At 56.3% G+C, this 23,748-nt stretch overlaps 1 protein-coding gene across 1 annotated transcript; it reads left to right on the forward strand.

Moving 5' to 3' along the window:
- Positions 1-23,667, forward strand: DACT3 (dishevelled binding antagonist of beta catenin 3). The gene is made up of 4 exons (XM_065420668.1): positions 1-219; positions 20,796-20,907; positions 21,462-21,617; positions 21,989-23,667. Exons 1-4 carry the CDS (start codon positions 1-3, stop codon positions 23,665-23,667), a joined length of 2,166 nt encoding a protein of 721 aa, XP_065276740.1.
- The last annotated feature ends 81 nt before the right edge of the window (positions 23,668-23,748 follow it).

A 23,748-nucleotide genomic window follows, 5' to 3' on the forward strand; every position in this document is an offset into this window, starting at 1 on the left:
ATGATCCGGGCGTTCTCCTTCCCCGTGAGCCCGGAGCGGGGCCGGCTCCGGGGCTGGCTGGAGGGGAGCCTGGCCGGGCTCTGCGAGCTCCACCTGCTGCGGGAGCGGCAGGAGCGCCGGGTGCAGCAGGCGCTGCGCCTCGGGACCGAGCCCGCCGAGCAGGCGGCCGGGGAGACCGAGCCGGGCAGCGCCGGGGAGCCGGCCCCCGAGGAGCAGCTGGTGAGTCCCGGCCGGAGCCCCGAGCGCCTGGGGACGGGGTCCGGAGAGCGGGGGCGGCGGGGCCGAGGTGGGGGTCCCGGGACGGGACGGGGGCTGCGGGGCCGGGACTCGCTGGGCACAGTCGGGCTAATTCCAGGGGGCTGTGTCCGGCCTCCCCATAGCTAAGCGGTTGCTGCGGGGTGTGTGGGATACATGGGGCTGTTATGGGGATGTGCGGGGAGCCCCAGCTGTGCGGGGTGTGGGGGGTGCATGGGGCTGGCATGGGGGGCAGTCACCACTGTGTGGTGTGTGTGGGGGTGGTGGTGGTGTATGGGGCAGTTATGGGATGTATGGGGCTGTTATAGGGGTGTGGGGGGAGCCCCCAGCTGTGCAGTGGGGGGTGTACAGGGCTGTTATGGGGGTAGCCCCTAGCTGTGTAGTGTGTGGGGGGGTCTATGGTGCTGTTTTGGGGGTGTATGGGGCTGTTATTGAAGTGTGGGGGGACCCCCCAGCTGTTCAGTGGGGGGTGTACAAGGCTGTTAGGGGGGTGTGCGGTTTATGAGGCTGTTCTGAGTGGGTGTGGGGGGAGCCCCTAGCTGTGTAGTGTGGGGGTCTATGGGGCTGTTATGGGGTTGTGGGAGCACCCAGCTGTGCAGTTTTAGTGTTTTCTAGGGGTAGGGGAGCCCCCTTTTCCTGGGGCAGGTGAGCAGGAGGCTTCCTCTCCCCTTCCTTTGTGTATTTAACTTGCATCGAAACATCTCAGACCCCCTGGCCTCTGGGAGCCCCTGGGCCCGGCCTGTGGCCTGACTCAAGTTGATGGCACCACCATGTCCTAGGTTACATTGTCCCCTGCCCTGTGGTTGGAATCTGTTGATCTTTGTGTGTTTTCTCTATGGCAGTGTGGTTAGAGCAGGGAGCCTGGGAACCAGGACGCCTGGGTTCTATCCCTAGCGTTGGGAGGGGAGTGGGGTCAGTGGTTAGAGCAGGAGACTGGGAGTCAGGCCTCAAGGGCTCTGTTCCCAACAGAAGCAACTCAGGGCCAACCTTGCTTCCTGATTTGGATGGGCTTGCAGTTTAAACTGCTTTTGGATAATGAATCCGGTAAGCAACAAAGTAGTGAATTATTGTGTGACCATGAGGCATTAGTTGGTAGATCTCCCACTAAGTATAATAGCAACTGGGCTTTTAGGGTCAGGGTTTTCCTGAGAGCTAGAGAAAGGAGGATATTCCTGATACCTTTGGATAGATGCGAGGGGAAAAATGGGGCCTGTGAAATGGCGAAGCGATAAACTGAAAGTAGAAGAAAATTAATTCTCTCCTGCAGTGATGCTGGAACAATTTTTATAGTGGGGGTGCCGAGAGCTATTGAATCCAACTGTAAACCCTGTATATGATGAAAACCACTTCAAGTCAGGGGGTGTGGCAGTACCCCCAGCATCCCTAGTTCCAGCACCTATGCTCTCCTGTGTAGCACAAAATTAACTTGTGGAATTCCCTGCCACAGGATGCTACCAATGCACAGTGCTTGGGTAGGAGTTGGAAAAAAGTTAAGATTGTTTTTTAATACAAAACCTCACCCTCATGCTTCAGAGCTGATCACTGGCTAATGGTCAGGAAGGCACCCAATCCGAGTGCACAGTTAGGTCCGTTTCCTCCACGCCATCCAGGAGAGAATGTGGATCTAGACTGGCCCATTGGTCTGCTCTGGTGCAGCAAGGAAGGGGGTGGTGGGGACACTGCACTCAACAGACCATTGATCATTTCTGTTTTGGCATCTTCAGGAACAGAATTCAGCCTGTGCCCAGTCCCAGTGCTAATGCAGGGGAAGGGCTGTCTTGTCATTGACCGATTAGACCAAGCACCTATTGTCTTCTCCTCCACGTGCGGGTGGAAGGGAAGATCCTGCAGGCTGTGGGGCTATGCTGGCATAAGGCAGCTAGGGGGAGGCCGGAGACGGCAGGTGAGGTGTTCCTCTGAGGTCTGACTGGTATTTAGTCTTGCCGTAGCTGGGGTGCCAACTGGGGATCAGGGCCCCGTTGTGCTGAGCGCTATGTGGGCAAGCCATAAAGAGTCCCTGCCCCAGAGACCTTCCAGTGCAGGGCTGGATCCCTAGCTGGGGTAAATTGCCTGTAACTCCATTGGAGTCAGTGGGGCCAGATCCCCAGCTGGCATAAATCAGCTTTGCTCCACTGACTTCATTGTAGTGCTATGGCAAGCCCTCTGGGGCGCGGGGTGTCTGTCTGTCTGTCAGAGCTTGTCAGCTTCTCTGGTGCATGGGCTGCGTCCTCCCCCATCTCATTCTCAGCCTGCTCAGAGGGGAAAGCAGGTGGGGTGGGAGTTGAAAGTGGGGGGGGGGTGTCGCTCATAAAATACGCGATTGTCCGGTCATCAGGTTCCTCCGTGACCCCAATGTCACTGAGCCGGAGTCAGCTAGGACTTCGGTTGTGTGGCGAGATTCCTTGCAGCGCTGTCCTAGCCAGGGAGGGGCTGGGGTTGTGGTGAGCTTCCTCAGTGCGGTGTCATAGCTGGAAAGGGGTCAGTGGTGTGGTGAGCTTCTTCACTGTGGTGCCCTGCCTCTCCGAGCTCAGGCTGTAGCTGGGAGTGCTGGGTGGGGCAGGTCTCTCCCCCAGATATGGTCTCCACAGGCTGGAGAGAGGAATGGGGCAGGCTGCCTTTCCCTGGTGTATGGGGTAGGTGTTGGTAGGGTCTGTGCCACCTCTGAGCTGGCTCTAACCTAAGACCCTGCAGTACCAAACCAAACTGTCCCCAGTGGCTCTGGAGTGGGGTCGGGGGATGTTGTGTGGGTCTTGTGTCTCTTTGTGTAACAAGCCCTGGGCAAAGGTGTCTGTTGGGCACGCGGGACCAGCTTACCTCTTGGAAAGTGGTAATAGCTAAAGCTATTCTCACTGGAGTGCTTCCCTGAGTGCATCTCGGCCCCTCCCTGTCGCAGCAGGACAGACAGATGGACAGCATTGCTGTGCTGTGCTCCAGACTGCTGCCCATGCCGGGGGAGTTAGAGTAGTCAAGGTCATGCTCCAGGGCAGGAGCTGGGCCCTGGAGCAGGGTCAGGAAGGGGATTCCTCAACTGCCCCTGCAGCGCATTCAGCCAGTAGCATGGCTGATTCGGAAGCCTTGGATGTTGACTGGTGCTGGTGGCAGGGTGCTGGGCTGACGTCATGTAGTAAATATCTTCATCCCCACCCCCATGCTCTAGTGTCTCTTAACATTGCGGCAGTAGGGGAAGCTACAGGACTTGAGTGGCTTGGTGACCTTCCTCCTAGCAGTGACCTGGGTGGATTCTACATATAGGGGGAAATAGAGGCACAGCACAGATGGGGGAGTAACATACCCTGAGATCACCCAGCAAATCAGTGTCCGAGACAGGAATAGAACCCAGGACTCAAGGCACCAATCGCTTCTGCTGTAACCACTAGACCCCACTCCCCTGTCAGAGCTGGGGGTAGAACCCAGGAGTCCTGGCTCTCAGGCCCTGCTGCTCTAACCACCAGACCCCACTCCCTTCTCAGATCTGGTGGTAGAACCCAGGAGTCCTGACTCCCAGCCCCCCTGCTCTAACCACCAGACCCCACTCCCCTCCCAGAGCTGGGGGTAGAACCCAGGAGTCCTGATTTCCCCCACTCCTGTGCTCTAACCACCCCCCACCCTCTTGCAAGGTGCTCTGTATTTTCAGTGCCCTGGATGTGCTATCTTGCTTTCAGCTCCGGCTTTGCCAGCTATTTACTGATTTAATAAAAAGATTTTGCTCTTTCTCTCCCCCCCCCCCCCGATTTAATTAAATCGACTTCACGTTTGCGGAACCGCTGTCAAAAAGCCCGGCAGCGTCTTCCAGCAGGGGATTAATGGGGCGAGCAGCCAGCAGCCAATGACAGGCGTCTGCTTTGCATAGTGATGAGATCCTCTGGTGGGGCGGGGGGGAGCTGGTCTGGAGGGTGTTCCTTGGACCTTGCGTTGAGGGAGGGCACTGGAGCTGTGCGGCCCCGGGGACGAGGTTGCAGTCAGATCAGGATGCTGAGCGCTGGGTGAATTCGTCCTGCTGCAGACACAAGCTGCGTGCCTTGGTGCTGATAACGCTGCTCCGGCGGTGGGATAATGGGCCGACGAGTCCTGCTGTCACCCCAAGACTGTCTGGGCTCCGGTGGGGAGGGAATGAGTCAGCCGGAGAACAGGCTGCCTGGACTTCTGTGTCTTCCTTACACCCCTCCGCCCCTCCCATCTTGACTGTGTGTCAGTGGCGTGGTGAGCTGCGTCTGAGCAGTGCCAGCTAGACCCCAGGGCCAGGGCAAAGCAATCCAGAGTGCTGGGCCCAACCTCACATAGGGTACTTCCTTGGCCCCGCCCCTGTGCCATGACTCCGCCCCCTCTTGTATTGGGCAGGGGTCACGCACTCAACCATCCTATTTCTCCTCCCCCCGCCCCCTTCTTTGGTCTTGATCTTCTGGCTGGGCTGGGGTCCATTCCCGAGATGGGGAGGCGCTTTCCTCCCTCAGAGAAGGTTGGGAGTTTTTCAACAAAATGCCCCCCCCCCCCCCCCACTGGGAAACGCTGATGCGTCAAAACCCAAATTTTTTGTGGGAAAGTTTTTTGGTTTTGACAAATTTCCTGATTTTTTTTTTTTGGTGGGGGGGAAGGGGATAGGAATTGTCACCACGTCCCTGTAGTCACATTTTCCAAAATGAGAGAGTTCCAGGTTGTTGGTTTTTGGGGGGGGGGGAGAAAGGGAAATTTGAAGTTTAATTTGGGGGGGGGGGAATGTAAACAAGGCAGATAAGAATAAAAAAGCTTTCAATCAACACGAAACCTTTCAATTGGACCCAGTTTTCTTCTGCTTCTATTTCCTCTACTACTACTTCTTTCTGGATTGCTGGTTGGTGAAAATTTTCAGGATTTTGACTTTTCTTCCCAATTCGGGACAAGAAAAATAGAAAATTCTTGAGGGATGGGCAATCTGTTTCCCATACAGCTGTGCTCCCCACCCCCCATATGTGTGTGTGTGTAGGGGAGGGGGGCTTCTGACACCATCCCAGCCTGGTGTGGTGAACTTCCTCAGGGAGGTGCCCTGGCTGATGGAAGTTAGGACACCCCCCTCCCGCCCCCGGGGTGTGGTGAACTTCCTCAGGGCTGTGCCGGTGGCTAGCATTGTCCATGTCTTTAGCCTTGGCCTGGCCATTCCCGTGATGCGCTGTCCGGCATGCGCTCTGGCAGGCCTCGTCGGTCCCCTGCCTTCCAGATGGAGCTGGGGCGTGTGGGAGTCTTGCCGGGGGTGGGGGGAAACACGTGAACTGTCTGGAATGGGCCGGCGGCCGGCGGGCTGAGGTCGGCTCATGCCTGAGACATGACGGTGTGCGAGGCTGCGGCTTGGCGGCCGGAGCAGCCCCGGTTTAGGGTTTCCTTGGGAGAGATGCTCAGACAAAGCAAAGCCCAGCCACGCGTCCCCGGCTGCAGCGTCCATCCCCCCCCTCCACGCCCCCCCTTCCCCCCCCCCCACACCGCCCCACTGGCTCCAGTTGGGGCTGCCTTTCCGCTCGGAGTCTGATTTCTCCTCTCTGCTCCTCGTTTCTTCAAAGGCAAAAGCTGTTGGTGGCTCACGATTGAGGCTGGGGGCCGTGGGGGTGGGATCCTTGGGCAAAGTGCTGTGCTGCCTCTCCCTATGCCTCGCTCTCCCCGTCAGTAAAACAGGGGTAATAATCCTGCTCAGACGGTGCAGCGCCTGGCGCGGGGAGGTGTGGGGGGGGGCGATCTTGGGTGGGGAGGCTGCAGAATTGAAGCAAAGCTGCTGCCAAGGGAGTAGCAAGAAGCAGGGGGTGAGCCCGTGGTTACAGAGGGGGAGCTGAGCCAGCCAACCCCCCCCCCACTTCCCACTGGACTTTAAATCAGCGGGATGGGGGAGGGCTGAGAGTTGTCTGCATGAGGCAGGGCTGGTGGCAGCCGACAGCTGCATGGTCAGGGGCCTGGCGGTAGCTGCTGGGGGCAGACTGGGCCCCTTGGCTGGGCTGGCTGGAGCTGTTTCGCTTTGCCTGCCCCCCCACCCCCATTCCTGGCCGCCAAGGGATGCTGAAGGGATGCAAGGGGGCAGGCTCCTGCCTGGTGCACAGCCTCCCTTCCCCCACCGCTCCCTCTTGCGCCTTATCTCTGCTTTATTACTTATGGGCCATAACTGCTGGGCTGGGGGGCTGTGCCGAAAGGAGCGAAACTCCGGCCTGGACTGGCGGGGGAGGGAGCGAGCTGTAGCTAGCGGGATGGATGGGGCAGGGAGGTTGCTGGTGCCAGGACGGGCCCCATTACGTCAGGGATCTTCCTCTGCATGTCACCCCAACGCAGACCCCATTATTCCCCCAGCCCCAGAGAGCCCTCAAGACAGACCCTGTTGTCCACCCTCAGTAAGCCCCCTCCCAATTGACCTTAGCACAGACCCCCATCACACCCTCTCCTCCTGGGAGCCCCCGCCCTATCTGACCCCAAAACAGACCCCATTACCCCCGCCCCTCCTCAGTCACCATGTGTCTGTGCAGCGCCCGGCGGCCCCGATCTTGGTCCCTGTGTGTCTGGGCAGCGCCCGGCGCGACGGGGCCCTGATCTCGGTTTTTGTGTGTCTGGGCAGCGCCCGGCGCGTCGCGGCCCTGATCTCGGTCCCTGTGTGTCTGGGCAGTGCCCGGTGTGACGGGGCCCTGATCTCGGTCCCTGTGTGTCTGGGCAGTGCCCGGTGTGACGGGGCCCTGATCTCAGACAAGGAAAAACAAGAAAGAAGAAAAATGAAGCCAACATGGAAACCCCAAAGTAGTGACATTAGTTGATCACCCAGCCCGGAGAGCTTCTGATGTGTTCTTGGACCTTGGCCGCCCTCCTCAGCTGGGGAAGCATATTCAAGGACTGCCCCCCAGTCTGGTCCTCTCCAGCTCAGTCTGTCCCTTTCTCGTACCCTGTGCATTAGGATCACACATGGCGCTTCTGTCTAGCTAGGTCCTTGTATGGCCCCATCACCGTGGCAACTGTGCAAGCCCATCACCATGGTAACTGGGCGCCTGATCTTCACAACACCCCATTTTACAGATGGGCAAGTGCTGCACCTCAATTTCCCCAGGGTCACACAGGGACCATTTGTGACAGAGCTGGGACTTGAACCCTTGTCTCCTGTTGCCTTAAAACCCGAGGCCAGCCTCATTGCCAGAAACGTTGTTGCCTTGAGACTGGAGGGTGAGTAGCAGGCCCAGATGGAAGGAGAGCTTGTGAATTCTGAATAGATGCTTAAAAAAATCTAAGGGCAGGGGTCTGCTCTGGTGCCATGGGCCAAAAATCTACCCCACCCCGGTGCTGTGTACTCCTCCCCCCAGAGGTGGCTGCATTTGACTGCTGCTGAGTGTGTGCGCACAGCTTGTGAAAAGATTTGAGATTCGCTAGGGAAACAGTGTAACAATATCAGACCATTGCCATCTTCTGGATAGACTTGGCACGGCTCTGCTGAGTGTCATAAGCCCTGTACTGCTAACACCTACCTTGTGGGAGATTCTCCTCAGCCCAGATGGGCTTTTGTGGCAGGAGGTGCTGGGTTCTATCCCTGTTGTTGGTGGGAAGTTCTGAGCTACCACAGACCTTTCTCCAGATTATCTTTCTTGAGCGTGTCAGTGGCTTGCTGGAAAGATTACCACGCCGTGCCATGCCGCTGATTGTGGTTTCAGTTCAGGTGGAGGCATTAGCAGCTGTTAAATGCCGCAGGAACAAAAGAATCTGCTTTTATGCAAATATCCCTTGTAATTAAGAAGGCAAAAAAAAAAAAAAAACCTACCGAGGGGGCGGAAAGCCGCAGAGAAGATGCTGAATGCACAGCCTGGGATGTTGCTAAGTATAGCAGTGGCTAAATCATCCATGGCGTAACTCCTGTGAGAATCAATGGTGTAACAGCTCAGGAAGTTTTTCAAAAGTACTCTGGATCCAGGCTTCAAGTGCAAATCCCTCTAAGGTCTTCCATAGCCTAACAGGGAAAAATCATTTCTAGGTATATAAACCACACGCACTTCTGTGGAGAGAAATATACATGTATTCAGATTTTATTTATCACGTGCCCTGGCCCAAGACTACTTAGAGAATAGGGCACACAACGGCATTTGGTATTAAAGAAAAATAGGCAACCCCCAATACCCACCCGATAAGAGAAATTCCGCCCCCTCCCCCCATATATATATTTCCCCATATCTAGCTAATTAAAGAAATTCAGTCGTGGAACTGCCGGTAAGAAACCTAGGCTGTCTCTACCAAGATCCTTTCCACACCTCCAAAGCTGATGCTTCTCTTCAAGAATGGATGTTTTTTGTAAAAGCGCCGCTGGAGTTCAAACAGGAATTAATTTGGGGTTATCCAGGAGCTCACACCACATGATCACAATGGTCCCTTCTGGATCCTAGAAATGCTCATTCAAGACTCCATCAAATGAAGCCAACCTTGATTTTTGTTCTGAGAAAGGATGTTGTGTTTTTCCCCCCGCAGCGAGTTAGGAATCAGTACCAGCCCCGAATTAATGGTCATTTACAAATTGGTTTTGCAAGCGTAGAAGATGAGAAATTTCGTCCTTCGTCAAAATCGGTGGTTTAATTTTAACCGCCCAAAAAAAATTGTAATTCTTTTCCTCGTTAGCAAAGCGAAAGCTTTGCAGGGATTAAATGTTGCTATGGGAGCACCTGGGTAGTTTTTTTTAACAAGCTCTTGTTCTAATGATTTAAACCTCATTCCAGAAATTATGGCTGGGGAATAATCTAGGGGAATTAGATGCTTATGGAATTCACATGCCTACCTCCCGTAGGAAATTCCAGTCCTGTAAGTCAGGTGGGATCATTCATTGTCTATTCCCCTACACCAGGGCAGAGTTGGTGCGTAACAATCTAAAGCCACTGACGGCCCAGGGGAGTTAGGAACCTCAACTGGTCAGGCCCTTTTGTAAAATCCTGCTTGGTGCCTCTCTGCATCTTGAGGCATCTAAATCTCTTTGTAAGCCTGGCCCTCCGTGCCCGAGGCGAACGGAGGGGATGGGGATGAAGCACCTATAAGCAACAGGAAATTTATTTAAGTTCTTTTCCTTTTAAAAATCCTTTAATGCTTGCCATTTGTATGACGCTTTTCAGTCACGGGGTGCAAAGCGGGTTAGTACGGCCCCGCCCCCTGGTTTACAGAAGGGAAACTGAGGCATGGAGGGGGAAAGCAACTCCCCCAAGGTCCTTCAAGAAGTCAGTGGCAGAGCTGGGGAAAGAACCTAGCGGTCCTGACTCCCAGCCTCCTCTGCTCTAACCACTAGACCCCACTCTCCTCTCGGTGCTGGGAATAGAACCCAGGGGTCCTGAATGCTGGTGCGAAACATTGGCCTATGGGTCATGCGCTTTCCTCTGTGCTGGGTGTTTTTTACACACGTGTGTGCAACGTACGTCTCCAACTGTTGTTCCTTTTTTTTTTTTTTTTAAATACAGCCTCCCCATTTCTCCAATCAGGAAAGCAGCCTTGACTGTCCAAGAGGAATTTTCCTGTGGAGAAATGGGAGCTGTGCTTCCCTCCAATAGACTTTTATGGTCCGTCATCTCCTCTCCTCTTGGCGGTGGGGGGAGGGCGGGGGACAACGCGGAGCGGCAGCTTCTTTAAGGGAACGCAAGAGTGAGACCGAGGGAACCGATACATAGCTCAAGCTGATTACAGCCTGCAATCCCCTTGGCGGCGGTTGGCTATCAGGATCCGGTGTGCTAAAGGAGCTCGCTGTAACGGCGAGGAGAGCAATCTGCGCTGAACTGCACCGCGGGGACCAGCAATAACTAACTACTTAGTTCGTGCTTTGGCCTGCCCTGCTACCACCTGAGCTGGAGGCAAAATGCTGGCCTGGCACTCAGGAGACCTGGGTTCTCTTCCTGCCTCAGCCACTGGGTGAGTGGCTGTGCCTCAGTTTCCCTAGCTGTAAAATGGGGGTTGTGATCCTGCCCTCCTGTGCCCTGTGAGATTTCATGGTGAAGAGTGAGGCTCCCCCCTGCTCCCCATTCAGCTGTAGGGTGGTGCCAGCCCCAAAACTCATGTGTCAGCTCCCCCCAGAATCATGAGATGGCCTTACACTATCACCAGACTTTCCCAAATAATGGGGTGCGGGGGGATTCTCTCCATGAGCCTTTAGGGCATCCCATTTTCTAGCTCTGTCTCCTCTACCACAAGCCCTACAGACTTCGATCTGGGGTAGGTCAAAGCGCAGTCTGGGACAGTTAGTGCATGGCAGGCTACTGCCAGGTAGATTCACGCCCTAGCTTGTCGCGTGCTAACAGTTCATCTAGACAAGCCCTTACTTCATGAAGGGAAAAAAAATGGAAGCAGATATTCTCCCATGACTCCGGGAGCTGGGTCTTGAAGTGCAAGAATCGGCAACGCTGGATTATTATTTATCATTGTATATCACAGTACCACCTAGTGGAGATCAGGGGCCAGTGTGCCAGGCGCTGCATGGCCACAAAGTCCCTGCACCAAAGAACTCTCAGTCTAGGCAGGAGAAGCAGAGAGAAGTGATTTGAAAACTCCGTATAGTCTGGGCAGAGCCAGAAATGGAGCCAGGGCCCCTATCTCCCAGACTGGTGCCCTATCCACCGAGCCAGGCTGCCTCTAGCTGGTCCAACCTTTCTACCTCCTAGGCTAGTACAATGTTGGATGTGCTAGCCAATATGGCCAAGCTGGGAGATTTACTAGCCAGAGGGATAAACCTGCAAGCCAGATGCTGATCTGAAATATGGGGGAGGGGGGCGTAAAGACCTAGCGAGACCAGCCCATGCCTCCGTTCTCCCACTACGGGAGACGAGAATGGGGGCTGGGACGCTTCCCCCGTCTCTGCTCTTCTGGGTCAGCCTCTGCTAGTAGGCGTAATGAATCTGAAGCCACCTCTGGCTGCTGGCTCGGTGAAGGGTGGAACATTGAAACCTGGCAGGAAGTGAGAGAGAGAGAGAAACCCCTACTGTGGTATCCTATGGAACTCCCTGCCACTTGATATTATTAAGGCCAAGAGCATAGCAGGATTTTAAAGGAAGGGTTACAAGTTTTCCATATAAAAGAAGACTAGGAAGTTTTGGTAGAAGGGATATAAGCCTTCATGCGTCAGGGCATACGTCTACCCAGGGGTCTGTCAGGAACTTCTGCTCTCGGCCGGGTATTCCATCATTGCCCATCGAGGGGGCAGGAAGACCGGTTCTTGCATCTTCCTCGGAAGCAGCTGCTGCTGTCACAGACACAGTTCCAATGCTCAGGCATGCTCAGGCCTTTTATCCTGCGCCGGACTTAAAATGGGTGGAAACGGCCCCTTGAGAGTCCCTCCCCCGCAAGGGCTTCTCCCCAGCCAGTGTGGAGCTGGGGTAAGAGGACCTTGATCCCAGCCCCCGACAGCGGGGGGCATTGTCGGAGCACACTGCGCTGTGGCTATTCTCTGTCCTCCAGAGGCAACAGCGTGTGAATGAGAGTAGCCCTGAGGCTACTAACCCCGGGGGCTGGGGGAGGCCTAGAATATGACCGGGGGGGGGGGGGGGGCACTGTGCAAAGGGGCTTAAAACCACCTCCCACCATAAACACTGGGTAGGATAGCTGGGAATCGAGTCTCACAATACTGTGCTAGATGAGGTGCTGGTCGAATCCGGCCCAGCAGGTCCTAGGCCAAATTCCTAGTGCCTGTGTGGCATGCAGATTAGAGACTCGCACGGCATCCAAGCCACCATCCATTTGCTGCGCTAGCCACACGTCCAGAGCCTGGCCCTTGGCTCTGCGGGAAGCTGGGTTGCTGCCCTGAGGTTACTTTAACTGAATTCTACATTTTAACCCTTTTTTAACCTTGACCTGAGCCGTGAAAGGCGCAGAGTTTTATCCGGCTGGATTCAGCCAAGCCCTGGCGCTCGGGAAGTCATGGGATCTGACGGCACTTTTCAATTTCTGGTTGCTGCGATCTCTGCTTTAGCTCTGCTGCGCCCACCTCCCTGCTTACGGCCGTTAGCTGGACGATAACGGCTCTGCCGAGGTCTGGCTTGTGTCTTTGTCTCCTTGTTGCTCCAACATCCAAACATGCGTTTGAATGCAGCCAAATGCAAGATCGTGTGTCTAGGAGCAAAGAATGCAACTACAGGGGGGACTATATCCTGGAAAGCAATGGCTCCAAAACAGACTGAGGGGTCACGGTGGCTGTCGTCTGGCACGTTTATACTGGACACTCAGTCCAGGCTCTGACTCCGGTTTGGCCCAATGCCCCCCCCCCCCCTTGTGTCCACACACAAATTGCTCTGGCTTGGGTCAGCAAGCACTCACCTAGGACCCTGCTAGTGGGGTGCATCCAAGCCCTGCTCCTGGTGTGACTCAGGCCCGAGCCCCATCATTTTGCAGTGTGGACACAGCCCGAGTCGGGCTGCAGACCACGTAGTGCCGTGTGGACGTGTTAGCATGGCTGAGAGACCCTGGCCCAGCACTTGTAAACTTTGCAAAGCGGTGTGGACGCTCAAGCGTGGGCTTGGAAAGGCCGAGTCCACATGCCGGGGTCCACAGACCCAGGTTCGCAATGCAGTGTAGACGCACCCTGTCAATCCCATCCTCGACCTGACAAACTGTCTGAGCAACCATTTCAAGTGCAAGGCCCTGATTGGCTGGCATTGGAGTAGGGCCTTCAACCTGGTTTGCTGTAGCCCTAGCGACCGCCCTGACCACTGGGCTACCCAGTCTCTCTTTTTGGCCCAGTGGCTAGTTAATGACTTCTACAAAGGGGTGAGATCGAGGCTGATTCTCCAGCCTGGTGGGTGGGGCGCTCCTCGAGGAAATGGGAAACACCGGTTCAATTCCCTGGGCTGGACCATGCCTGGTTCTCATTCTAGTGCTCTAGGCAGGAGAACTGAGCAATCCATGTTTAGTTTTAAAGGGATGGAGTGGAGAGTAATGGTTAGAGCGGGATGGGGCAGGGGGAGTCAGGACCCTTGGGTTCTGTTCCTAGTTCTGGTGGGGTTTAGTGGGTCAGAGCAGGGGGCTGGGAGTCAGGACGCCTGGGTTCTATTCCTACTCTAGGAGGGGCGTGGAGTGCAGGGGGTTAGAACAAGGGCGGCTGGGAGTTAGGACTCCTGGGTTCCATTCTTTGCTCTGCCATTGGCTCTCTGACCTTAGGCAAGTCAGTATGTCTTATGGAAAAGAGGAGACTAAGGGGGGATATGATAGAGGTATATAAAATCATGAGTGATGTGGAGAAAGTGGATAAGGAAAAGTTATTTACTTATTCCCATAATACAAGAACTAGGGGTCACCAAATGAAATTAATAGGCAGCAGGTTTAAAACAAATAAAAGGAAGTTCTTCTTCACGCAGCGCACAGTCAACCTGTGGAACTCCTTACCTGAGGAGGTTGTGAAGGCTAGGACTATAACAGCGTTTAAAAGAGAGAAATTCATGGTGGTTAAGTCCATTAATGGCTATTAGCCAGGATGGGTAAGGAATGGTGTCCCTAGCCTCTGTCTGTCAGAGGATGGAGATGGATGGCAGGAGAGAGATCACTTGATCATTGCCTGTTAGGTTCACTCCCTCTGGGGCACCTGGCATTGGCCACTGTCGGTAGACAGGATACTGGGCTAGATGGACCTTTGGTCTGACCCGGTACGGCCGTTCTTATGTTCTCAGTTTCCCCATTTGTAAAACAGGGATAGTGCTGAGCAGGTGGGACTGGGAATCCGGACTCCTGGGTTCTATTCATTAGAATGGCCAGACTGGGTCAGACCAAGGGGCCATCTAGCCCAGTATCCTGTCTTCTGACAGTGGCCAGTGCCAGGTGTTTCAGAGGGAATGAACACACCAGGGCAACTATCGAGTGATCCATCCCCTGTCGCCCAGTCCCAGCTTCTGGCAGTCAGAGGTTTAGGGACACCCAGAGCACGGGGTTGTGCCCGTGACCATCTTGGCTAATAGCCATTGACAGACCTGTGCTCCAAGAACTTATCTAGTTCTTTTTTGAACCCAGTGATACTTTTTGCCTTCACAGCATCCTCTGGCAAGGAGTTCCACAGGTTGACTGTGCGCTGGGTGAAGAAATATTTCCTTTTATTTGTTTTAAGCCTGCTGCCTGTTAATTTCATTGGGCGACGCCCTGGTTCTTGTGTGATGTGAAGGGGCAAATAGGGCTTCCCTAGTCCCTTTCTTCACACCAGTCCTATTCCCAGAGGACTTGAACCTGGGTGTCCCATATCCCAGGAATGCCTCCTAACCTCTGGGCTGTTGGCTGTTCCAGGCTCTCTGTCTGTCTGTCTGTCTGTCTCTCTTTCCCCCCCCCCCCGTGGTGTTTTTGTGAGTAATTTCAAAAGGTCTCGGTTCGTTCCAGTGTGAAATAAAAACAAATTTCAAAACCTTGACATTTTCTGCGGACGGGGATTTGTGCTTTCTGACCAGCCCCCAGCGTTACCTCTGTATACAGCTACCGGGATAGCGTGTCCACACTCCAGACAGGAGGGGGGAAAGCTCACAGAGAGTTCAGAGGTGAGCAAGTCGAGATCTGGAAAAGCCACCTCCCAGCACGCGAGGGAGGGAGCTCAGTCTATTTAGCTTATTGAAAGGACAGCTAGGAGGCAGCTTGGTCTGGGTGGATAAGCATCCACAGGGGGAGATCTCTGGTGTAAAGGGCTTGGTAACCTACCAGACAAGCCATAACAAGAGGCAGTGACGGGAAGCTGAAGTTAGAGAAAATCAGACTGTAAATAAGACTCCAGTTTTTAACAGGAAAAGGAACTAACCATTGGAACAACTGACTGAGGGGCAGTGGTGGATTTTCCACCGCTTGGAGGCTTTCTGCTGAAATCGGACATTTCTTTCCCGCTCTAGCTCGACCACAAGATATGGGCTGGAAGGGGATTCTCTGGCCTAGGTTATATAGGTCAGACAGGATGATCAGAATGATGGTCCTTCTCCGCTTAAAATCTCCGAATCACCACAGTAGAGCCCCAGCCCCCCCACCTCCGTAGTCACTCCCTGCAGAGTTTCCCCCAATCCCACCCCAGATCTCCTTCCCCTGTCTTCACAGAACCCCGAGTACTGCTGAGATTGTCACACTTCCTCTGCCTTTCTGACTGTGGCTCCAGGGCGTCCTGTCTAAATGTATTCCCCCCCCCCCCCGATGTCTGTATGTGGCTCTGTTCTGTAATTTATCCCATACGCTCTCCCTGGCCCGATCTTTAATTCGGCGAGGGATAGCTCAGAGCAGAATGAATGTGGAGGAGCCCCACACCTGGTTCTCATTTGAGCTCTCTTTTGGAGAACGGAGCAAACTATGTTTAGTTTTAAAGGGGAAGGGATGGGATTTAATTGCTAGAGGAGCAGGGATGTGAGAATCAGGACTCCTGGGTTCTATTCCCAGTTCTGGGAGGGGAGTGGGAGCCAGGACTCCTGGGTTCTATTCCTAGCTCCGCCATTGACTCTCTGGTTGTAGGGAAAGTCAATATGCCTCAGTTTCCCCAATTTGTAAACCAGGGAAACCGCGGAGCTGGGGAGCAGAAAGGGTTAATATTTATACAGTATCCTGGAGGTGTCGAGTACCGCATACATGATTATATTTGCTGCCTTGTGCTGGTGAGAGGCAAGAAGTGGAACTGATTAGAATCGGAGTGAAAACAACCCAGCTGTGTTTCAGGGTTCCTGAGCGAGGCAGGAAACCCAGCGCATAAATAGGATCTTTGCAATCTCTAACCAGATCAGATCCATTTCACTGAGGCAGGTTGCCTGATATTGCGCTGCAACTAATCTTAGCCACGAAGCCAGGAGGAAAGTAGGCTAGATTTAAATATACACCAGGCCTCTTAATGCAGAGGTTTTTTTTTTTTTTTTTTTTTAAATGTGATTTCATATGATTTTAAAAATTGGGAGAAGAGAGGATTTCATCCTGTGGAGCCATATTGATCCTCCCACACATGCGAGGTGTCATCAGGGTTAGAGTCATTGGATTCACAGCGCAGTCCTGGTAGCAGTAGTAGGCTGTTATCTTCTATGTGGATCTGCCACTAGAGGGGGAGGAGAGACACGTGTTGACTGTGGGTTTCACAGCTATATGCTGACACCAGAGGGATGTTGAGGCTCATGACTGGTCCTCCTCCTATCCCACTCCCTCTTCCTACCTGCCTCTCTTCCGTTTCCCCCATCCAGCTTCCTCATTCCTCACCCTTCTGCATTCCAGCCTGGCAGCTGTCTCCTCTTCCATGCTGCATGGTGCCAACAGGGGGAGCACTCGGAAAGCCAGAGAGAATCTCCTTGCTCTTTGTTCTGCATTGCCCCCGCTACCCCCCAGCATCCCCAAGGAGCAATTTCCAGGAGTCCTGCTCAGCCCCTGTAGCCCTGGGCTGGAGCATGTTCAATTGCTCTGTTGGGATGGTGCATGGGCAGTCTGGTTGGCACACAGGACAGATTCTCAGGGGAACAGCAGAAGGCACATCCCTGGCCCCTCTGCCAGATTTCAAGTCCCTGCCCCAAAGCATGTGGGCACTAGAGCTTCTCAACCAAATGGCTGGAAGAAAAAAATTTTGGGGGGGGGAGCATGGCCAAAGCGCTGTATTTCCCCCTAACTTTGTTCTCAAAAACAGCTGACCTGTTTTAGCTGAAACTTTCCAGAAAAATTCAGCCGGAGGCTGACACCCAGCATGGAAAATTTCAACCTGAACAGCTAAAGTTATAAGTAACTGAAAACAGGCTCTTATAATGGAAACTGTCAGACAACCTTAACGATTGACATCGCTATCTGGGCTGCCGATAACACACCCATGCAAATCACAGATCTAGTGCTCCTTGCCGTTGTATCCCAGGATGTATCTTTCAGCTCCATCCTTTACCAGAGGCTAATCGTGGCTGCTGGCAGTTGGATCGGGATTGGTTTTTCAAACACATTTGTGTGTGTGGATTTAGATGTTTGAAATGCGCCAGCACCAGATATTACAGAGCTTAGCAGGATTCCAAAAAGGATTAGCCATTTATAGGAATAATAAGAACGGTTGCGGCTACACGCGCTGGGATGAAAATTTACATGGGATATAAATCCGCCTGCCTCGGTGTATAATCCCACTGCAAACGGATGGAGATTGGGAGAACTTCCCTCATAGGCAGGTTAGTTGGTCACAGTCCTATCCACAGTGGCTTGCAGCTGCCTCTGAAATACCTGGACTAGCCACGGGGAGGGGGCTGCTGGGGAATATGGGGCACTGCTGGGATCTGTCACTTCCTAGAGGGGGATTTTAAAGTTGTTTTCCGGTTTAAAAATCTTTGGACCAGGAGCTCAGCTGGTGCAAATTGGTGCAGCGCTGTTTGCTCCAATGGAGTGATGCTGACTTACACCAGCTGAGGATCTGGTTCTATTCATTCCAGTGTTGCTGGGCCAACTCCAATAGAGTGACCCCCATTTACGCCAGTTGGGGGCCCAGACCCTTAGCTGACATCAGTATCTCAAAGACAATAATTTGGTTTTTATTTTGATAGGGCCCCTTGAAAAAAAATTCTTTCCACGCTGTAGGATCAAACAGACCTTTATGGCTGGCATTTTAACTCCCAGGGCTCCTGGGTTCCCAGCTAAGGGAGGGGAGTGGGGTCTAGTGGATCAGAGTGGGTAGGAGGAAGGGGGCTGGGATCCAGGACTCCTGGGTTCTATCCCTGGCTCTGGGAAGGGAGCGGGGTCTAGTGGGTTAGAGCAGGAGGGCTGGGAGCCAGGACTCCTGGGTTCCATTCCTCACTCTGGGAGAGGAGCATGATTTAGTGATTAGACTGTCAAATTGCCAACAGGCTAGCTCAGACCAGGGCTAGCCGACACAGCAGTTAAAACCCCGATGGCTGCTGGTTCGGCCATGGGACCTGTATGGCTGGATCATCTGTCCATCTGGCCTTCTGGCAAGGGAAAAGTGCAGCGAACACATGGGTGATGCATGCAGGTCGTTTCAGCCCTTACATGTGTACTTAATGTGGTGCCTACATGCACCCTTATAGTAAGGTGCCCAGATACCGTGGGGATGGGCATGGGATAGTAGGATAAGAACTTGACTAGCGCCATTGGAGGATTTGATGGGGCAGAAGGTCCAGTGGCCAAGGCCATTGAGGGCCAGCGGTTTTCCAAAGCCCAGCATCCACACCTGGGACCTCAGCACTCAATTCATTTAGGTCGCTAAATGGAAATTCTGGCCTGGCTTGTGAGTGCTGCCCCCTTCTGGATAGTCCATGTAACAATCATCTCAGGTCCTGCTCTTGCCCCATTAATATAGCATCTGAGCACCCCACAAACTTTAATGTAAGGATCTTCCCAGCATTCCGGTGAGGCAAGGCAGCTATGCCCATTATACAGATGGGGAAACTGAGGCACATAGAGCCTTGTGTCCAAGGTCACCCAGGGAGGCTGTGGTGGAGTCTGAGGCTAGAGTCCCGGACTGCTAGGCTATCCTTCCCCGTCCCTCACCAGCCTTGCTCTTTCTCTGCTATCCAGACCCTGCTACACTGAAGCCGAAAGACCTGAAGAAAACAAACCCTCTGGTCCCCCCAGAGTTTTACAGTTTTTTTGAGGTGGGGGGCATAGTTAGGAAATTTGCCATTTTTACATCCAGCCTCTTCACAAAATGGCCGGACTTCACCCATGAGCCTGACACCGAGGGCCTCTGGGAGACAGACGGTGGAAACAGAGGGGGACGGTTAGGTGCTGGGTTGGAGGTCAGGAATGAGGGGGGGGGGCATCGCCCCTTCCATGGGGGTGGGGGTGTGGAGAGATTTATCAGATGTCCCTAGAGCAGCAGGATAATCCCTGATTTTGAATGTCACTCGTGAAGGGCGGGGGGGAGGACATGGGCTGTATTTATTGAGTACGGGGGTGGATCTGGGATAGGATGGGAATACCCGCCCCACGGCCCCTTTGTCTGCCGCCCCCTGAGCTGTAATTTATTCATCGACGTTGCCGTTGTAGGAGGAATAATTAATTTCCTCCGGCGTTGACCAGGTGTCGCCCCCCCACTTTCCCCAGGAGCCGTGATAAATGAACCCCCCCCTCAATCTTTGAGCTGAAATTCACCCCAGGCAGAGGGGAAGGCAGCCAGGCGTGAAGCAGAGATAGCGGGGATGGGGGGGGGGGGTATGTGTGCACGTGTCCCCAGTGCAGGGCTGGGGAGCTCTCCCCAGGGTGGTCTATGTTGGAGGGGTAGGGGAGGTTTTCCTTTCTCTCCTTTCCCCCACTCGTTCATTCTCTCACTCGTTTTTCTCTCCTTTTGTTGTTGTTGTGTTTTCTGTCTGTCTATCCCCACGTAACCCCATCTGTCCGTCCGTCCGTCCCAACTCCCAACACACCTCTCCTTTTCCCTCTCGCGCCCTCTTGTTCGATTTCGCCTGTCCCGTTCTTTCTCTCCTCCCCTGTCTTTTCTTTCTCTCTCCTGGGGCAGGAGAGCCGGTTTGAAATGTCACCGGAACCCACGGGCTGGGGCTGACGGTGGCTCGGGCTGTGGGCTTATTACACCTTTTACGAACTGACTTGTAGCCAGGCCGCTGTTCGGTTGACGTGAGGTGTTAAGAGTTTGCCTGAACTTGGTGGCGCTGATGCTTTAGGGATCCAGGTTTAACGTCCGCTGGCTGTGTTGTGCTTTGTTTTATTCCTGTCTTGGTATTTTAGAACATTTTTTAAAAGTTTTAATGAAATTTGATGTGAATAAAGGTGTTTTTCATGACGTCTTCTCTCCTTTTCTCCCTGTTCTTCTCTCTCCCTCTCTTCTCTCCTCCTTTTCCTCCTTTCTCTTTCTCTCCGTCTCTTGTTCTCCCCCGCCCCATCCCGACTGGCTCTGGCCCCGAACACAGAACCCCCCCCCCCCCACCGGCGCCTACCCCGTCTCCTTGCAGCTCGGGAAACTTCCCACCACCTCCGTTGGGCCCAGGAGTTCTGGGATCCGGCTGCCTCCTGTTTTCCTGACCTTATGGGGCAGGGTAGAGGCCAGCACAGGTTCCAAAGAGCCTGGGGCCGTCTCCTGGCTCCCTGGGCCTTGTTTCCCTGGGCGGCTGCACACCCCATATCTGGGGGTGGGGGTTGGGGTATCCCAATGCAGTGGGGCCAGGTGGTAGCTGTTTCCCCTCCCCCCCAGCCCTGGAGCTGTCAGCTCCCCCCCCTTCCCTGGGGTGAGGACGTCTCCCCCCCCCCCCCCCCCCACACTTTTGTCTCCAGCAGAGTTTGAGCGACAGCCCCAAATGGGTCTCATTGTCTCCCCCCACCCATCTGTCTGGAGGTCAAAGGTCACCCAGCGGACCCTACCCCCCCCATGTGGGCTGTCTGCGGCACATCCCCCCTCCCGCCATATCCCCTCCCCCAGGGTGCAAAGTTCAACTGAATGTAAACATGGTGGGGGCGCTCAGGGGCTAGCTGACCCCCCCCCCCTGACTATCTACCGCTGATGGGGGGTGGCAGTTTGAGCCCTGATTTTTGGGAGAGGGCTGAGGGGGTGATGTGCAGCAGTGGCTTCTGGGTGGGGGGCACTGTTAGGGGGGTAGTTGAACCCCCCCAAATGGGGGGGCTTGGAAGGCTCCTGTTGCTGGAGTATCAATGCCTCGCTAACATCCCGCCCCTCTCTGGTTCCTTTCCAGGATGCGCTGCCCGGGCTGATGTGGGAACTGGAGCAGCAAGTAGGGGGGCTGCGGCTGTACCCCGACAAGGCCTGCGGGGAGGCGGCCGAGACGGACAGCTGGCCCAGCTCGGGTAGGGACCCCGGTGGTGTGATATGGGGGATGTGTGTCTCAGATCGGGGGAGAGATGCAGCCGACCCTCACCCCCGGTTATCCCTGCAGGGAAATGGGACCCCAGAACTGCTTCTCACACCCCAGATTCCAAGCTGAGGCCCTCCCAGGGAACGGGCCAGCTGGCTGCCCCATGGGCTGCTCCCATCCCCCGTCGCAGGTCCACGGTCAGCTGACCCAACCTGCCCCCATCAGCAGTTCCCACAGAACATGGGACCAGTCCCCTCTACTGCTCTGGGGCCAGTGCCCCCCACACATTCCCCAGTTCTCCTCGTCTTCCCTCTGCCCCTCCAGCCTGGTCTATCACTGTCCCCCCATCACCTGCCTCCCCCTTCCCTGCCCGCAGCTGATGGCTGCCTCATCCCCTCCCCCCAACTGATGGCTGCCCCCCCACGTCCATCCCTGCCCCCCTGCTCATGGCTGCCTCTTTCTCTCCCCCATGGCTGTCCCACAAATCCATCCCTGCCCCCGCAGCTCACAGCTGCCTCCGCAGCTCACAGCTGACATCTCTTGCAGGTTTCTACGAGGGTGCCTCCTCCGCGGTGGCCTCAGACTCGCCGGCCTCCGGCTTCGGGGACTCTTCCGGCTTCCCCTCCGTCTCCGGCTCCTGCTCCCGCATCGGCCAGGCCGAGTCGCGTGGCAGCTACGCCAGTGAGCGCCCCAAGTCCGTGGGTGAGCGGCTGCCTGGCTCCTGAGAGACCAGCGCAGGGCTGGGGTCGCCCTGCTGATCTGGTGGGGGGAGGGAAGGATATGGGGCCAGACGGGCCCATGGGTCGGGTCCTGGGGGATACCGGGCCGGATGGGGGCTGTGGGTCGGGTCCTGGGGGATACCGGGCCGGATGGGTTGTCAGGGACCGTCCGGTCCTGGCCGAGGAGAGTTGGGGGGTGGCGAATGGGGCTGGCCTGTCTCTGGGGTTGTCTTCGTCCCTATGGGAGCGAAGAGGGCAGAGCACTGCCCCCACCAGCTGGAGCCTCCCTGCATGGGTCTGTCCCTCCCTCTGTCCGCGGGTCTGTCTCTCAGTCCGTCTCTCTCTGTCCCACAGGCGAGGTGGGCAGCAGTGGCAAAGACAGTGCCGGGCGGGGCATGGTTCCCCGCTCCTACTCGGCCCCCTACTCCAGCTCTCAGGACTACCCCTCCGAGCCGCCCCCGCGCCTCCCGCCCCGGGACAGCCTGGACCCCTTCCTGTACCCCAGTCCCCTTCACGCCGTGGCCATGCAGAACCCGCTGCTCCGCGGCCGCCTCTACGATGCCACCCCCTTCTCACCGGGCCTGGCCTATGGGGCGGAGCAGGCCGGGGGGCTGGAGGAGTTCGGGGGGCAGGAGCTGCCCTGTTACCCCGAGGCCGCTCACTGCCACAAGGTGGAGAGCTACATCTCGCGGCTGATCCGCCGGCGCAGCCAGCTGGCGCGGGGCGGCAAGCCCCGGACTAGCCTCAACGCCGAGCCGCCCGCCAAGGCAGTGGCCCGCCAGAACAGCCTCTGCAAGAGGCCCTCGGAGCTGCTGGCCCCCCAGGCAGACCGCAAGCACCCCCCGGCCATGGAGCGGGGCAGCAGCACCCCCTCGCCCTGCGGCTACGAGGGCGGGGCTGGCGCAGCCGCCCGGATCTGGTCGTCCTGGGACGCCGCGGCCGAGAGGACGCTGGCCGGCAAGGGGGCCCCCGAAGGCTACGCCCCCCCCCACTCCAGCCTCAAGAAGCCCCCCAAGCTGCAGGCGCTGGCCCACCTCCGGCCTGCCCTGTCGGTGGATCACTACGAGGAGGGGCCGGGCGAGGACGGCGCCCACGTCAGGAATGGCCAGGAACCCCCTCCCTACGAGGAGAGGGGGGGCCGCCCCCCGCTGGCCTGCACCGAGGACGGGGCCTGCCAGATGGTGAAGGCGCAGTACATCCCGGCCCAGCAGCCCCCCCGTGCCCAGCAGGCCCACCGAGGGGCCAAAAAGAAGCCCCCTCCCCTCACCAAGGGGCGCTCGGTGGAGCTGTCACCAGAGCGGGCCCCGGTGACGCCCAGGGAGAGGCCTCGGGCAGCGGCGATGCCCAAGAAGTGCCGCTTCACCGAGGAAGGTGGGGAAGTGCCAGGGGGGCGCCGGGCTAGTGCCAGGAAAGGCTCCCCCCGGGGCAAGAAGGCTGCGCGCTCCCAGTCGGAGAACAGCCTCGTGAACAAGCCGGGCGCCTCGGGCACCAAGTACCACACGGTGGAGAGGGACGAGGTGGTGCTCAAGCCGTCCCGGCAGCGCCGCCCCCACCCCGGCGCCGCCGGCTACCGGAAGTGGCGCTCGACGGCGGAGATCTGCCAGGAGGAGGCGGGCGCTGGGGAGCCGCGGCGGAGCCGGCGGGCGGGGCGGAGCGGTCCGGGCGCCGCCTCGCCCCCCCGCAACGTGCTGTACGGCTACGCCGGGAGCGACTCGGAGTGCTCGGGCGGGCGGGGCGGCGGGGCGCGGCGGGCCCCCGTGTGCCGGCTGGAGGAGGGACTGGCCTATGGCGACAGCGAGTCCAGCCTGAGCGAGGGCGGCTCGCCTGCCTTCAGCACCGGCTCCAGTGACACGGACGAGAGCAGCGGGCTGGTCTGGCCCCAGCAGCTGTCGCCGCAGCTGGTCGCCAGCGCGGGGCCTGGCCAGGCCGGCGGGCGGCCCAAGGTTTTTGTCAAGATCAAGGCCTCGCACGCCCTCAAGAAGAAGATTATGCGCTTCCGATCGGGCTCCCTGAAAGTGATGACGACGGTGTGAGATCCTGGGCTGGGGGGGGGTGTCTAATCTCCCCCCCCCCGCCATCCCCTGCAGCCTGGGGGTGCCCCCGACGCACACCCT

The sequence above is a fragment of the Emys orbicularis genome, chromosome 21 (assembly GCF_028017835.1).
Source record: "Emys orbicularis isolate rEmyOrb1 chromosome 21, rEmyOrb1.hap1, whole genome shotgun sequence".
NCBI lineage: Eukaryota > Metazoa > Chordata > Testudines > Emydidae > Emys > Emys orbicularis.